This window comes from Aedes albopictus, chromosome 1 (genome assembly GCF_035046485.1).
Source record: "Aedes albopictus strain Foshan chromosome 1, AalbF5, whole genome shotgun sequence".
Lineage (NCBI taxonomy): Eukaryota > Metazoa > Arthropoda > Insecta > Diptera > Culicidae > Aedes > Aedes albopictus.
The window spans coordinates 319842274-319858116 of record NC_085136.1 but is presented as its reverse complement, the minus strand read 5'-3'; the positions used below and the strand labels follow the sequence as shown (position 1 = coordinate 319858116).

The 15843-nt window shown below is 43.8% G+C and overlaps 1 protein-coding gene across 1 annotated transcript in view; it reads right to left on the bottom strand.

The window, feature by feature from the left end:
• Nucleotides 1–15843, bottom strand: part of LOC109398557 (dynein axonemal heavy chain 10) — a 341003-nt gene that overhangs the window by 134331 nt on the left and 190829 nt on the right. The window contains 5 exon segments of the mRNA XM_062847206.1: nt 1935–2076; nt 2136–2305; nt 2422–2542; nt 6693–6801; nt 7100–7181. Coding sequence (XP_062703190.1) covers nt 1935–2076; nt 2136–2305; nt 2422–2542; nt 6693–6801; nt 7100–7181 — 624 coding nt within the window.

Sequence of the window (15843 nt, the reverse complement as noted above, 5' to 3'; positions counted from 1 at the left end):
TATCGGTCCTACCTAGATAAATCATGTCATTTTCTCAAGCGTAGCCTAGAAATGTCAACCTAGTCATACACAAGTAACGTTGTTTAGTTAATAAAAAGCAGTCAGTTTTTGTCCAAAATGTCACGTCGAACGCATTGACGTCAACAATGCGTTCAAGTGTTCGCACGTTAGCTTCGAATCTATCAGCACAATTAAGTGCTGCAAATCTCCTTCCCACTATTAATTCTTCGGTCGATTTTAATTGCTGTATTTAAAGAAAATATGACCAACATTGTAAAAATTCGAAAAAGCGACTATGACATTAATAAATTACTAATCAAAATCAACCGAGAAACGTGGGAAATAGAGCCCAAACAACATTTTGAAGTCAGCTGGCTGTACAAGGTTCCAAAATCGGTCAAAAATCCTATAATATCTTTATTAGGATTTGTAACGATCATCAAAACCTTCTCAAATCCAACCGACTTGGAATTATTGCTTGGGAATAGACTCTAGTGAGCCCCGGCGGTTCCTCCGTGTTTATCGAGCATGTCTGATGCATATGATCAGCCATACTCCATCTGCAGCAGCCGGTTCGTGATGAACCGTTGGAGGCGCATTAAAGTGTTAAAAAGGTGATATGTTTCACTAAACATACATTACAATAATCAAAATGAAACTCCTTCACTTTAATACCGTCAACCCCTGCGAACTTGGCCAGGGAGAAATGACTTCAGTAATTCCTACAACCATTTTTCAAGATTTTTTTTAAGAATTGCTCTAAATATTCGTTGTGGGTTCTTTTAAGTGTACAGTTCAAGTGAAGAAAAGCTTCAGAGAAATCCTTAGAGCTCAACATATTCCATGATTAAATCAATATCCTTATTAGTCATCCTGTAAACATCACTGCAACCGTAACCTTTTCGACAAATTTCATCCCTCCCCAAAAAAACCCCAAGACCTAACCAGACAGCAAATGGTATCAAACTGCATGTTCAATGGTTTAATCTTCTCCAATCACCTTCGCCGCAAGACGCTTCGACATGCACACCTAATATGAGTGAACTAGAGCGCTGCTACCTACGGACTAGGCACTGACTAGAGTAGGTACTTCCTCTGCCAACCAACCACCCACCCACCTGTGCGAGTCCTTTCCCCAGCATCTTTCGACACCGTACCTGACTAGGAAGGTTGCTCTATTTAGGCAACTGATTTTGATTTCGCAAATTGAATCTGGTGTTACCTCGGCGCTGCGGAAGCTGTGCTACAAGCCCCAGTCAATACACTGTTACTGTTACAGATTGGCATTGGTTACTAAAATTGGGCATTCCGACCAACCGCCTCCGGAGATGTATGTGTGTGTGGGTGTGGATGTGTGTGCGATAAGGTTCACCGGAGGCTATCTGTTCTATTTTTGCCTCGTTTTTTTTTTCCTGGACCAGAATCAGATATAGAGAGGGCATTCCATGTCCTGCTGATGGAGCCCTGGCCTGGTCCCAGCATGCGAGAGTGATGGAAACTAATGAAAACTGTTGAATAATGAAACGAAACCAATCATTCGGAGCTGTGTGCAAAAGGCCCGGTCGGTCTCAAGTTGAGTACTCTGTGGTTGGCATATTTCGTTTTTCCTTCCTGGTTTTTTGTCGGACTTGTATTCGGTTGGAAAAGGTTCCTAGGGAAAGGATTTTGTGGGGCAGTGTGGGCGGACAAAACGTCGCATAGCCAATATTGGCCTTATCAATATGCCTGGCCGGATTTTACTTTATCAAAAATCAATTAGGAAGAAGGCCTTCTAAATTGGAAACTGGACAGAATTTTGCATTCTGATTGAATAATTCAAGTTAGAAATGAGATTAGAACCGATTTTCGGAAGATTATCGATTCCAGTTCTGTGTATGCTGTAGGAGTTACAGTGCGGATGATGACCACTTAAAAGATTAGATGGCAAATCGTACCTCAGTTGGCTCTCCCATCCGAACTCTTGAGCATCCAGGATACTATCCCGCACGAATCCTTCGATAATGTCCCTGGCATGGACATCAATTGTGGCGATGGTTTTGAACTTCAATCGGTCATTCGGAGAAAGGTCAGCTCGTACTGTAAATATAAATAAGGTCTTCATCGTTAATTCAAGACTACGGACTCTAGACTCTTACCCTTTACAACTAGATCATCGAGTTGGCGATTCTGAGCTTCCAAGTACTCTTTCATAGCTCGTTTGTTTCCTTTCTTAACCTTGAAGAACACTTCTTCCACTTCGGCGGTCCACCATACCTGGTTCGCGGCCAAACAAACCATGCCCTGGTACAGCATGATCCAATCCGGTCTGTGGAACACAAAGATGAAAACTTCCGTAGCCACCCATTCAACAAACTTTGTGCCCCATAATTCACCCTCTCATCAATTCCACTGCTAATGATTCCACTCAACCTAGTTTCATACCTGGGTCGTTCCCGCTCTTTGCCGTAGTCGAAGATGGCCTTCTTGCTGATGTAGCGATTGGTGGCCCGCATTTCGATCAGAACATCGGTCATCCAGCTCTCGACGCGCTCCTTCACCGTAACTGCTCCGGCCGCCGTTCATTCGTATGTGGTCATAAAGTATGAAATTACACAACGAATGGAAAGACATTAAAACTTTTCCCACCACATCATATCGTGTGCTTTGAAGGGTCGCGGACTTTGGCTGCTGATGGGTGGAGGTAGATGTGGTACAGACCAGGGGTTCCTAAACTGATTACTTAAGAACAACTAGAACTTGGAAATTCACGACTCATCCAGAAATTCCTCAATGGTTCATCCAGGAACTGTTTAAGACTGCTCCACGAATTCCTGTTGACGTTCCTCCAGATATTCAGAGATGCCTCCGGGAATCCCTGCGGAGATGCTTCCGGGAATCCCTTCGGAGATTCATCCGGGAATCCCTGCGGAGATTCATCCGGGAATCCCTGCGGAGATTCACCCGGGAATCCCTGCGGAGATTTCTCCGGGAATTCCTCCAGGAATTCCTTCGGAAATTCCTCCAGGAATTCCTTCGGAAATTCCTCCAGGAATTCCTTCGGAAATTCCTCCAGGAATTCCTTCGCAAATTCCTCCAGGAATTCCTTCGCAAATTCCTCCAGGAATTCCTTCGGAAATTCCTCCAGGAATTCCTTCGGAAATTCCTCCAGGAATTCCTTCGGAAATTCCTCCAGGAATTCCTTCGGAAATTCCTCCAGGAATTCCTTCGGAAATTCCTCCAGGAATTCCTTCGGAAATTCCTCCAGGAATTCCTTCGGAAATTCCTCCAGGAATTCCTTCGGAAATTCCTCCAGGAATTCCTTCGGAAATTCCTCCAGGAATTCCTTCGGAAATTCCTCCAGGAATTCCTTCGGAAATTCCTCCAGGAATTCCTTCGGAAATTCCTCCAGGAATTCCTTCGGAAATTCCTCCAGGAATTCCTTCGGAAATTCCTCCAGGAATTCCTTCGGAAATTCCTCCAGGAATTCCTTCGGAAATTCCTCCAGGAATTCCTTCGGAAATTCCTCCAGGAATTCCTTCGGAAATTCCTCCAGGAATTCCTTCGGAAATTCCTCCAGGAATTCCTTCGGAAATTCCTCCAGGAATTCCTTCGGAAATTCCTCCAGGAATTAATTCGGAAATTCCTCCAGGAATTCCTTCGGAAATTCCTCCAGGAATTCCTTCGGAAATTCCTCCAGGAATTCCTTCGGAAATTCCTCCAGGAATTCCTTCGGAAATTCCTCCAGGAATTCCTTCGGAAATTCCTCCAGGAATTCCTTCGGAAATTCCTCCAGGAATTCCTTCGGAAATTCCTCCAGGAATTCCTCCGGAAATTCCTCCAGGAATTCCTCCGGAAATTCCTCCATTAATTCCTTTGGAAATTCCTCCAGGAATTCCTCCGGAAATTCCTCCATTAATTCCTTCGGAAATTCCTCCAGGAGTTCCTTCGGAAATTCCTCCAGGAATTCCTTCGGAAATTCCTCCAGGAATTCCTTCGGAAATTCCTCCAGGAATTCCTTCGGAAATTCCTCCAGGAATTCCTTCGGAAATTCCTCCAGGAATTCCTTCGGAAATTCCTCCAGGAATTCCTTCGGAAATTCCTCCAGGAATTCCTTCGGAAATTCCTCCAGGAATTCCTTCGGAAATTCCTCCAGGAATTCCTTCGGAAATTTCTCCAGGAATTCCTTCGGAAATTCCTCCAGGAATTCCTTCGGAAATTCCTCCAGGAATTCCTTCGGAAATTCCTCCAGGAATTCCTTCGGAAATTCCTCCAGGAATTCCTTCGGAAATTCCTCCAGGAATTCCTTCGGAAATTCCTCCAGGAATTCCTTCGGAAATTCCTCCAGGAATTCCTTCGGAAATTCCTCCAGGAATTCCTTCGGAAATTCCTCCAGGAATTCCTTCGGAAATTCCTCCAGGAATTCCTTCGGAAATTCCTCCAGGAATTCCTTCGGAAATTCCTCCAGGAATTCCTTCGGAAATTCCTCCAGGAATTCCTTCGGAAATTCCTCCAGGAATTCCTTCGGAAATTCCTCCAGGAATTCCTTCGGAAATTCCTCCAGGAATTCCTTCGGAAATTCCTCCAGGAATTCCTTCGGAAATTCCTCCAGGAATTCCTTCGGAAATTCCTCCAGGAATTCCTTCGGAAATTCCTCCAGGAATTCCTTCGGAAATTCCTCCAGAAATTTCTTCGGAAATTCCTCCAGGAATTCCTTCGGAAATTCCTCCAGGAATTCCTTCGGAAATTCCTCCAGGAATTCCTTCGGAAATTCCTCCAGGAATTCCTTCGGAAATTCCTTCAGGAATTCCTTCGGAAATTCCTTCAGGAATTCCTTCGGAAATTCCTTCAGGAATTCCTTCGGAAATTCCTCCAGGAATTCCTTCGGAAATTCCTCCAGGGATTCCTTCGGAAATTCCTCCAGGAATTCCTTCGGAAATTCCTCCAGGAATTCCTTCGGAAATTCCTCCAGGAATTCCTTCGGAAATTCCTCCAGAAATTTCTTCGGAAATTCCTCCAGGAATTCCTTCGGAAATTCCTCCAGGAATTCCTTCGGAAATTCCTCCAGGAATTCCTTCGGAAATTCCTCCAGAAATTCCTTCGGAAATTCCTCCAGGAATTCCTTCGAAAATTCCTCCAGGAATTCCTTCGGAAATTCCTCCAGGAATTCCTTCGGAAATTCCTCCAGGAATTCCTTCGGAAATTCCTCCAGGAATTCCTTCGGAAATTCCTCCAGGAATTCCTTCGGAAATTCCTCCAGGAATTCCTTCGGAAATTCCTCCAGGAATTCCTTCGGAAATTCCTCCAGGAATTCCTTCGGAAATTCCTCCAGGAATTCCTTCGGAAATTCCTCCAGGAATTCCTTCGGAAATTCCTCCAGGAATTCCTTCGGAAATTCCTCCAGGAATTCCTTCGGAAATTCCTCCAGGAATTCCTTCGGAAATTCCTCCAGGAATTCCTTCGGAAATTCCTCCAGGAATTCCTTCGGAAATTCCTCCAGGAATTCCTTCGGAAATTCCTCCAGGAATTCCTTCGGAAATTCCTCCAGGAATTCCTTCGGAAATTCCTCCAGGAATTCCTTCGGAAATTCCTCCAGGAATTCCTTCGGAAATTCCTCCAGGAATTCCTTCGGAAATTCCTCCAGGAATTCCTTCGGAAATTCCTCCAGGAATTCCTCCGGAAATTCCTCCAGGAATTCCTCCGGAAATTCCTCCATTAATTCCTTCGGAAATTCCTCCAGGAGTTCCTTCAGAAATTCCTCCAGGAATTCCTTCGGAAATTCCTCCAGGAATTCCTTCAGAAATTCCTCCAGGTATTCCTTAGGAAATTCCTCCAGAATTCCTTCGGAAATACCTCCAGGAATTCCTCTGGAGATTCCTCCAGGAATTCCTCCGGAGATTCCTTCAGGAATTTCTCCAGAGATTCCTCCAGGAATTCCTCCAGAGATTCCTCCAGGAATTCCTCCGAAGATTCCTCCAGGAATTCCTTCGGATATTCCTCCAGGAATTCCTCCGGAGATTGCTCTCGGAATTCCTCCGGAGATTCCTCCAGGAATTCCTCCGGAGATTCCTCCAGGAATTCCTCCGGAGATTCCTCCAGGAATTCCTCCGAAGATTCCTCCAGGAATTCCTTCGGATATTCCTCCAGGAATTCCTCCGGAGATTGCTCCAGGAATTCCTCCGGAGATTCCTCCAGGAATTCCTCCGGAGATTCCTCCAGGAATTCCTCCGGAGATTCCTCCAGGAATTTCTCCGCAATTCCAGGAATGCCTTCGGTGATTTCGTCAGGATTTTCATCGGAGATGCCTCTGGGAATTTCACCCCAGCATTGAGAACCACCTACAAGAAACATGACTCAATACAAACAGCCACGTCCGTGCACCATGCTTCTTTGACATTCGACTGAGCGTGCACAAGTCGCCATTCCGAAGATCGTTATCGAAGCAATTGAAACATAAAGTTTGCCCGTTTTTTGCACTCTATCGAAACCAATGAAGACGCGGCATCCGTCGGATCGGACTGATACACACGCAGCAGCCGCCAGCCACCATAGAGCGCCCGGACGTGATGTCATAAAACAAGATGCGCAAACTTTTGACCCGGACAAGGTTACCAACTGATGAACTCCAGAAGATATGCATCCACCTCCACAGCAGCAGGGAACCCTACCCGGTGGCCGCGAATTTCACTGTTCAAACTGACGCTGGGGATACTCACCGGGCTGCTGGAATTCCATAACTTCGCCCTCGGCCGATATCATGGCGGTGACAATCGGCGTATCGGAATGATCTTTGGCGAATCGTAAAGATTTTATGTTGTCAAACATCTGGTGGGCGAAAAAGAGAGAGAGAGAGAGAGAGAGAGAAACCAATATCTCAGCTAAGACGAACATCTTCGACAGTCGATAAAACGTGGCTGATGGTCATCGCCCGCGGACCTTCCGCCTGCAACAACGAACTCTTGTCGAAATGTTCGAGTCGTAAAAAAGCCAGTAAATTTCATGCCCGACCCGCTCTATCGCACGAAGAACCGGGGAAAACTTCCGACCGGCTCTCAGGAAGCTTCCCGTGTAAGACTATTAATTGCTTTTCAGTTGAGGGCGCCCGGCGCGGCGGTAGTCTTACCTTAATGATGTGTTCCTGCACGCACGTGGGCTCGCTACTTCCCAGAATGGATAGGAGTTCCTCCGTCGAGATGAAGTAGAACCTAAATGAGTTATCAGAAATTAATTGCCTTATTTTGATACACGTCGTCACCGACTCGACGGTAGTGTGCGCTGCGAAAAGGGTGAATCATGGTGACAAGAGTTTTCGCTTTGAGGCAAAGATACATGGTGACTGATGGGAGGAGGTTGAGGGTTCTTTCGCTGGGAATGTATGATGAGCCTGGAGAGTGTTATTCAAAAGTAATTTTATGAGGCGTAATGCGTGACGGGGGGATTGCGAAAGTTTCTCGTTTTCAAGGAAGTTTGTGATGAAGCGTGTTCGCAAAATAATTAGATTTAATATAAAATCAATTGCTTCGACTTGAATTCGGAGAAGAATGGATTTATCCATTATACGCCTAATTAATTAGCTGGATCGCAGTAGGTACCTACCATGTACTTTAGTTTTATAAGCATGTTAAGTAAAAGGTTTTATTTCTTTGTTATTCAACATCTTCAGTGCTTTGAGATACGCAATGACTTTTTTCAGATTACATGTTAAGATTATTCCAAACAACTCCTCCTCATTGTTGCTGAAATTTTGATACATTTAGAGATTTCTGCCTTAGCACAGTTTAACATCGACTGGTTGCTGCACAGACATTTTTTTAAATTTATATTGCAATTCTTGTGAGAACTTCTTCCACATTTTCTTGGGAATTCCTTCGAAAATTCTCTTATGAATTCTTCCTTTAGTGGTTCCGGAATACCTCTAAAACATATTTCGGAAATGTTTTGAAAATTCGAACGAATTAGTGACGACCATTCCTTTCTGAGTTGCTTTGTTAATTCCTATGCAATTTGTTAGTTTCTTTTAAAAAACTTTTTGCGATTTCTTTAAAAATTTCTTTGGTTCATAATTTTTTTCAGGTACTCCATTGGAAGATATTTTAGAAATTTCAAAGGAAATTGATTCGGTATTTCCTTTGAAAAGTTTTAATTTTACAAACTTCTTCGGAAATTGTTTTGGAAATTTCTCGGGCCATATATTTTTTCGGAAACTGCTTCAGCCGTGTCTTACGGAATCAGAATTCGGCAACAACATTGAAATTATGTTAGCAGATTTTTCAATAACTCGTTTGGAAGTTATACACCAATTATTCAAAGAATTTTAAAGTTTTTTTTTGTTGGAATTCCTTTGGAAACTCTTTCGAAAGTTTCTTCGCAAATCCATCTAGCAGTTTTTTTTTTTGAATTTCTCTATCAAGTATTTGGAAATTCTTTCGGTTATTTTGTTGGAAATATATTTGGCAATGACCTTTTTCCCGGCATTTCCTTTGGCATTCCATTTGGAATTCCTTCAGTAATTTATTTCATAAATTTTTCGGCCATTTCTTCAAAAATGCCTTCGGTTTTTTTAAGTGAATTCCTTCTGTGAAGATTCCTTAGAAAACTTCGTTGTGAATTTTTCAGAATTGCCAATAAAAAAAGTCTACGGTAATTTCTCTGGGAATGTCTTCAGCAAGTTTTTGGAAACTTCCTTGATAATCACTTTTTTTTTAATTTTTCCGATTATTTTTTTCAAATGTTCTATTCTGTATCGCCTCCAACCTTTCAAAATAATAGAAAGAAAAAATCCTTATCTTTTCGATACTGAGAAATAAATGCATGTATGGGATAAAATACGGTTTTTAAGAATTTCCCAAGAGATTTATGAAGAACTACACGAGAAAATGTACAGACACATTACCGGAGGAATTAAAAATGAACTACCGTAGAAATTTCCTAGGAAATTGTCAAACAAACAACTGAACAAATTCCAAAGGTACTACCAAATGAATTCACAAAATATGTTCATACCGAAGCAATACACAAAGCATTTTTCAAAGAAACTTCCAAAGAAATTGCAGAAGCAAACATTCATTCATTTATTTAGTTCACATCAAATTCATGATAATACTGAATCAACAATTTGCCGCCATAATACTCGATTTGCAGCTGCAGCTCTCCATCCTCGGTCACGCCCAACACTCGCCAGATCACGCTCCACCTGGTCCGCCCATCGTGCTCTCTGCGCTCCACGCCTTCTTGTACCAACCGGATGGTTAGCAAACACCAACTTTGCAGGGTTGTTGTCCGGCATTCTTGCAACATGCCCTGCCCACCGTATCCTTCCAGCTTTGGCCACTTTCTGGATACTGTGTTCGCCGTAAAGTGCAGCGAGCTCGTGGTTCATCCTTCTCCGCCACACACCGTTCTCCTGCACACCGCCGAAGATCGTCCTTAGCACCCGTCGCTCGAAAACTCCGAGTGCTTGCAGGTCCTCCTCGAGCATCGTCCATGTCTCGTGTCCGTAGAGAACCACCGGTCTTATTAACGTCTTGTACATTGTACATTTGGTGCGGGGGTGAATCTTTTTTGACCGCAGTTTCTTCTGGAGCCCATAGTAGGCACGACTTCCACTGATGATGCGCCTTCGTATTTCACGGCTCACGTTATTGTCAGCCGTTAGCAAGGAACCGAGGTAGACGAATTCTTCTACCACCTCGAAAGTATCCCCGTCTATCGTAACATTGCTGCCAAGGCTTGTCCTGTCTCGCTCAGTCCCACCTACCAGCATGTACTTTGTCTTAGCCGCATTCACCACCAGTCCGACCTTTGCTGCTTCACGTTTCAGGCGGGTGTACTGTTCTGCCACCGTTCCAAATATTCTGGCAATAATATCCATGTCATCCGCAAAACAGACAAAGTGGCTGGATTTCGTGAAGATCGTACCCCGGCTGTTGAGCCCGGCTCGTCGCATAACACCTTCCAGGGCGATGTTGAATAGTAGGCAGGAAAGTCCATCACCTTGTCGTAGTCCCCGTCGAGATTCAAATGAACTGGATAGCTCACCCGAAATCCTTACGCTGTTCTGCACACCGTCCATCGTTGCTCTTATCAGTCTAGTCAGCTTCCCGGGAAAGCTGTTCTCGTCCATAATTTTCCATAGCTCTGTGCGGTCGATACTGTCGTATGCCGCTTTGAAGTCGATGAACAGGTGATGCGTTGGGACCTGGTATTCACGGCATTTCTGGAGGATTTGCCGTACGGTGAAGATCTGGTCCGTTGTCGACCGGCCGTCGATGAAACCGGCTTGGTAACTTCCCACGAACTCATTTACTTTAGGTGAAAGACGACGGAAGATGATCTGGGATAGCACTTTGTAGGCGGCATTCAAAACGGTGATCGCTCGAAAGTTCTCACACATTAACTTGTCGCCTTTCTTGTGGATGGGACAGATTATCCCTTCCTTCCACTCCTCCGGTAGCTGTTCGGTTTCCCAGATCTTGACTACTAACTGGTGCAGACAGGTGGCCAACTTTTCCGGGCCCATCTTGATGAGTTCTGCTGCGATACCGTCCTTACCAGCCGCTATGTTGTTTTTGAGCTGGTGGATGGCATCCTTAACTTCCCTCAGCGTGGGAGTTGGTTCGTTCCCGTCCTCTGCTGCACCAACATAGTCATTTCCTCCGCTGCCTTGGTCCTCCGTGCCTACATTCTCTTCGCCATTCAGGTGCTCGTCGAAGTGCTGCTTCCACCTTTCGATCACAGAAGCAAACATATCCGTACCAATATTTTGTAAGGGCGTCACTGCTTTTGAAAACAATGCTTTCAAGTATTTCAATCCTGTCATAAAAATTATCAACACTTCCTTTTAGATCTGGTACATTGTCTGGGAGAAATGAGACACGATTTACACAACACGGTAGAGCGGAAGGAACTAAATATTTTCGAAAGAAGTTACACTCTTGAAATGTTGGACTCCATATTTGCAAAAATTTCCCAATTTCCATTTGTTCAAGAAATTTCCAATGTAGTTGTCGAAGAATCTCTTTCGTAAGTCTAAGGAATTAAAAAAAAATGTGGAAGACATTCTTGAATTTTTGAAGGTGTTTTCTCGAAAAATCGGTTGCTAAAATTTTCATTTTCATTTATTCTTACGTGCATAATTCCACAGTAGTAAGAAAACTGGATGTTAATCGTCTAAGTCCAGTAATTTCTTACATCTATATATATAAAAATTCAGTGGCATACGTGGGACCGCGCATAACTTGCGAACGGATGGTCCGATTTTGGTCGTCTTAGTTTTGTTCTGTTAGTATTCACCCAAGGAAGGTTTATGAGGCAAAAAACATGGAAAAATTGAGAGTTTTTGGAAATTGATTTTCCAAACATTTTGACCGGGGATTTGGTCTTGGCTAGAAACTCTCCTCTTCTTGGCGTAACGTCCTCACTGGGACAAAGCCTGCTTCTCAGCTTAGTGTTCTATGAGCACTTCCACAGTTATTAACTGAGAGCTACCTCTGCCAATGACCATTTTTGCATGTGTATATCGTGTGGCAGGCACGAAGATACTCTATGCCCAAGGAAGTCAAGAAAATTTCCTTTACGAAAAGATTCTGGACCGACCGGGAATCGAACCCGTCACCCTCAGCATGGTCATGCTGAATACCCGTGCGTTTACCGCCTCGGCTATATGGGCCCTTTGGCTAGAAACATAAAACGTCAAAAAACGCAGCAGGCAAGACAAAGTTTGCCGGGTTCAGCTAGTTTTCATTAAATTTGAGTTTTCTTCGATTCCATTTTCTAAAAGAAATCAAAGCATTTGTACCGGAAGTTGGTATCCCAAATTTTGAGCGCACCCTCAGGCTAGATTATCCTAATGAAGACCAATTTTCGCTAATTGTTGAGCGGTTCACACTATTAATAGCTGAAATTTTAATTCATGTGTTACAAATAGGGGAACTTACGTATTTTCGGCAGTTTTGTTCTCTTCGTCATAAGGGGTTTATTGAAACCTGTTGGTCTCAGAGTTGGCCTCAAATCCTTCCCAACCAAGCTGAGTTATATGCCCAAATTTCAGGCAATTCGACCCACAAAAATCCCCCATGACGAAGAGAACAAACCTGCCGATAATACCCTTCGTCACCCTATGTCAGATTTTCATTTTCAAGCTTCATGGGAGTTTTAGAAGGGTTTCGGTGGGTTTCCCAGGTGGTCCACAGAGCTTTCAATTGATTGGCTCCAGATATGTTACAGAGGCGCATCAAGGCTATCTAGGGAATTTCAGGAAGGTTCCGGAGAGATTCCCGTTAGATTGAGGGGATACCCCTGAAGTCTCCTTGAACACTCATGTAACCCCCTGAGACAAGGTTGCGACCATTCATTTGCAAAGATTTACATTCATTTGCTATTATCTCAGTTCAGAAGCATGTTATCGAAAAACAATGTATGGATGAATTTAACCTTGTAGTTTTATCTGAAAGTTTGCCGAATAACATTGGGGTCGCAAATGTATACCAAAGTCGAGAGCGAGCTGTGAAGGCAACTCTCCACGCGGTGAATGTAAATTTCATTCACGCTGTGGAAAGTTGCCTTTACAGCTCGCTCACGACTTTGGAATGCGTGTGCGACCCCAATGTTATTCGGCAAACTTTCAGATAAAACTACAAGGTTAAAATCATCCATACATTGTTTTTCGATAACATGCTTCTGAACTGAGATAATAGCAAATGAATGTAAATCTTTGCAAATGAATGGTCGCAACCTTGCCCTGAGACCTGGAGAACATCCCTGGAATGACCCTAAAATATATCAAAACCTCCTGAAACGCCACTGAAACCCTTCTGAAATCACTTGGAACCCTTCGGAACGTTCTTTATTCTTCAGAAACCCTTTGAGTGGAATACTTAAACATCCTGAAACCCATGCAGAATCCCTGAGACGCTCTTGGGCTCCCTGGAACACCACGGAACCCCCTGAATACCCTTGGAACGCTTTTGAAATTCATATCAACAAAAACTTGCGCCGCCGTGACTCTTCGGTGACAAGTGTGCTACTTGGGCTGAAACGCCACTGAAATCCCTTGATAGTCCCTGGAACGACTCTGGAAGGACCCTGAAACTCTCTATAACGCCGTTAAAAACACCTGAAACTCTTTGAAAACACTTGGATCGCCCCTGAAACTTCTTGGAATACACCTAGACCTCTCCTGAGGTTCACTGGATCACCCCTGTAACGTACCTGAAATCTTCTGCAACATTAAAAAATCCCCTGGAAAGCCTCTGAAACCCCTTGAAAATCGTTCGAACGCCCCTGAAACCACCTCAAAACTACTGTAACGCCCCTGAAACACCAAGAACGCCCCTGAAATTCCCCGGAACGCCTCTAAAATTCCCTGGAGCACCATTGTCTTGTCCTTGAAACGCCCTGGAACGTCCCTGTATTCCCCTGGAAGGCCTCTGAAACCCCTTGGAAACCTCAGGAAAGCTTTTGAAGTTCTCTGAAACACCCCAGTAATGCCAGTTTTCGGCCCTCTGGACCACCGTGAGTGCCCAGGACTGAAATTAAGTAAGTAGTAACACCACTGAAACCTCCTGGAACTATCCTTCAATCTCCTACAATGCCCGAGATTTCCTGAAACCCCCTGGAACGCCTCTGAAATCCCATGAATCATCCCTGTAACACCTCTGAAACCTTATAAGCTTTGAATTAAAACACGCATAAATAAAAATTAAAAAAAAAACCTGCTGCAACCTCCTGAAACACCTTGAGAATCTATGGATTCCTCCACGAATTCTTCCAAAAAGTTGTCCAACAATTCTATGGTTTCCTCCAGTTCATCCAGGGATTTCTCCAAGAATTCCTCCAGGAATTCTTCCAGAAATTCCTCCAGGAGTTCCTCCGGAGATTTTCCCAGGAATATCGTCAGAGATTCTTCCAGGGATTTCTCCAGGGATTCGTCCAGAAGTTCCTCCAGGGATTCTTCCAGCAATTCCTACAGGGATTCCTCCAGGAATTTCTCCAGAGATTCTTCTAGGGATTCTTCCCGAGATTCCTCTACAGATTTCTCTAGGGATTTTCCAGAGATTCTCCAGGAATTTCTCCAGGGATTTCTCCTGGAAATCCTACAGGGATTCCTCCAGGAGTTCCTCCAGGGATTTTTCCAGGAATTCCTCCAGATTCTTCCAGGGATTTCTCCCGGGATTCCTCAATAGATTCCTCCAGGGATACTCCAGAGATTCTTCCAGAGATTTTTCCAGGGATTCCTCTAGGGATTCCTCCTGGAATTCCTACAGGAATTCCTTCAGGAGTTCCTCTAGGGATTCTTCTTGAATTCCTACAGGGATTCCTCCAGGAGTTCCTCCTGGGATTTTTTCAAGAATTCCTCCAGAGATACTTCCAAGGATTCCTCCCGCGATTCCTGTACAGATTCCTCCAGGTATTTTTCAGAGATTCCACCAGAGACTCCTCCAGGGATTCCTCAAAGGATTACTCCAGGGGTTTCTCCTGGAATTCCTGCAGGGATTCCTCTAGGAGTTCCCCCAGAGATTCTTCCAGGAATTCCTCTTGAGATTCCTCCAGGGATTCCTCCAGGAATTTCCTCTGGAATGTCAATATTGTTTTTTCTTGGAATTATTCTAGGAATTCCTCCAGAAAACCTTGCTGGAATTGCTTCAGCCGTTCTCCCAGGGATTCTTCCAGTTTTTTCTTAAGTAGTATCTCCAGAAGATTCATTAGGAATTCCTTCAGGAACTCCTGCAGCATTTTCTCCATAGATCCAGTGATTCCTTTGGGGATTCTATCAGGGATTTCTCCTGGAATTCGTACAGGGATTCTACTAGGAATTCCTCAAGAAAAATTCCAGGAATTCATCCAGGAGTTCCTGCAGGGATTCCTAAAGTAGTTCCTTGAGGAGATCCTCCAGGAATTGCTCCAGAGATTCTCCCAGGAACTCCTTCAAAGATTCTTCCAGGGATTTTTCCTGTAATTCCGCCAGAGAATCCTCTAAGAATTCTTCCAGAAATTCCAGCAAGATTTCCTCCCGCGATCCCTCATGGGATTCCACCAGGGTTTCCTCCAGGGATCGCCCTAGGAATTCCTCCAGAAATTCATCCAAGAACTCATCTAGTAAATTCTCCAGAGATTACACCAGGAATTTCTCCAGGGGTTTCTCCACGAATTTCTCCTGGGATTTCTCCAACAATTTCTCCAGGAATACCTCCAGGAACTACTTCAAGAGTTAGTTCAGGGATTTCTTTAGGCATTTCTTCAAGAATTTCTCCAGGAATTGCCCCAGGATTTCCTTCAGAAATTTCTCATGGGACTCCTATAGAAATTCCTTCAGGAATTCATTCAGAAATTCTACTAGGAATTCCTGCAGAAATTCCTCCAGGGATTTATACAGAAATTCTTTTATAAAATACCTTAGAAATTCTTCAAAAAATTTTCAGCATTCTTGAAGGAATTCCTTCAGGAATTCCTCCAGGAATTAATTAAGAGTTTTCTATAGGAAATTTTTCAGGAACCCTAAAAGAAATTTTCCAGTGATTTCACCAGGAGTTCCTCCAGGGATTCTTCCAGGTTTTTCTTTTTGAGATTCCTTCAGGAATTCCTCCAGATATTTCTCTAGGGATTCTCTCAAGAACTCCTCCAAAAATTCCCCCAAGGTTCCTACAGAAATTCTTTGAGAATTCCCCAAGGGGCTACTCCAGAGATTCTTCAGAAATTTCCCAGGAATTTTCTTCGGAGTTGCTCTTGGAAATCATCCAGGAAATCATCCAGGAATTACTTCTGGATTTCTTAAAATCCTCCAGGAATTCTTCTAGGAATTCATCTAAGGATTCCTCTAGAAATTCTTCCAGGGAGTTGAAAATCTGATTTCTTCCATCGAAAGTGAAG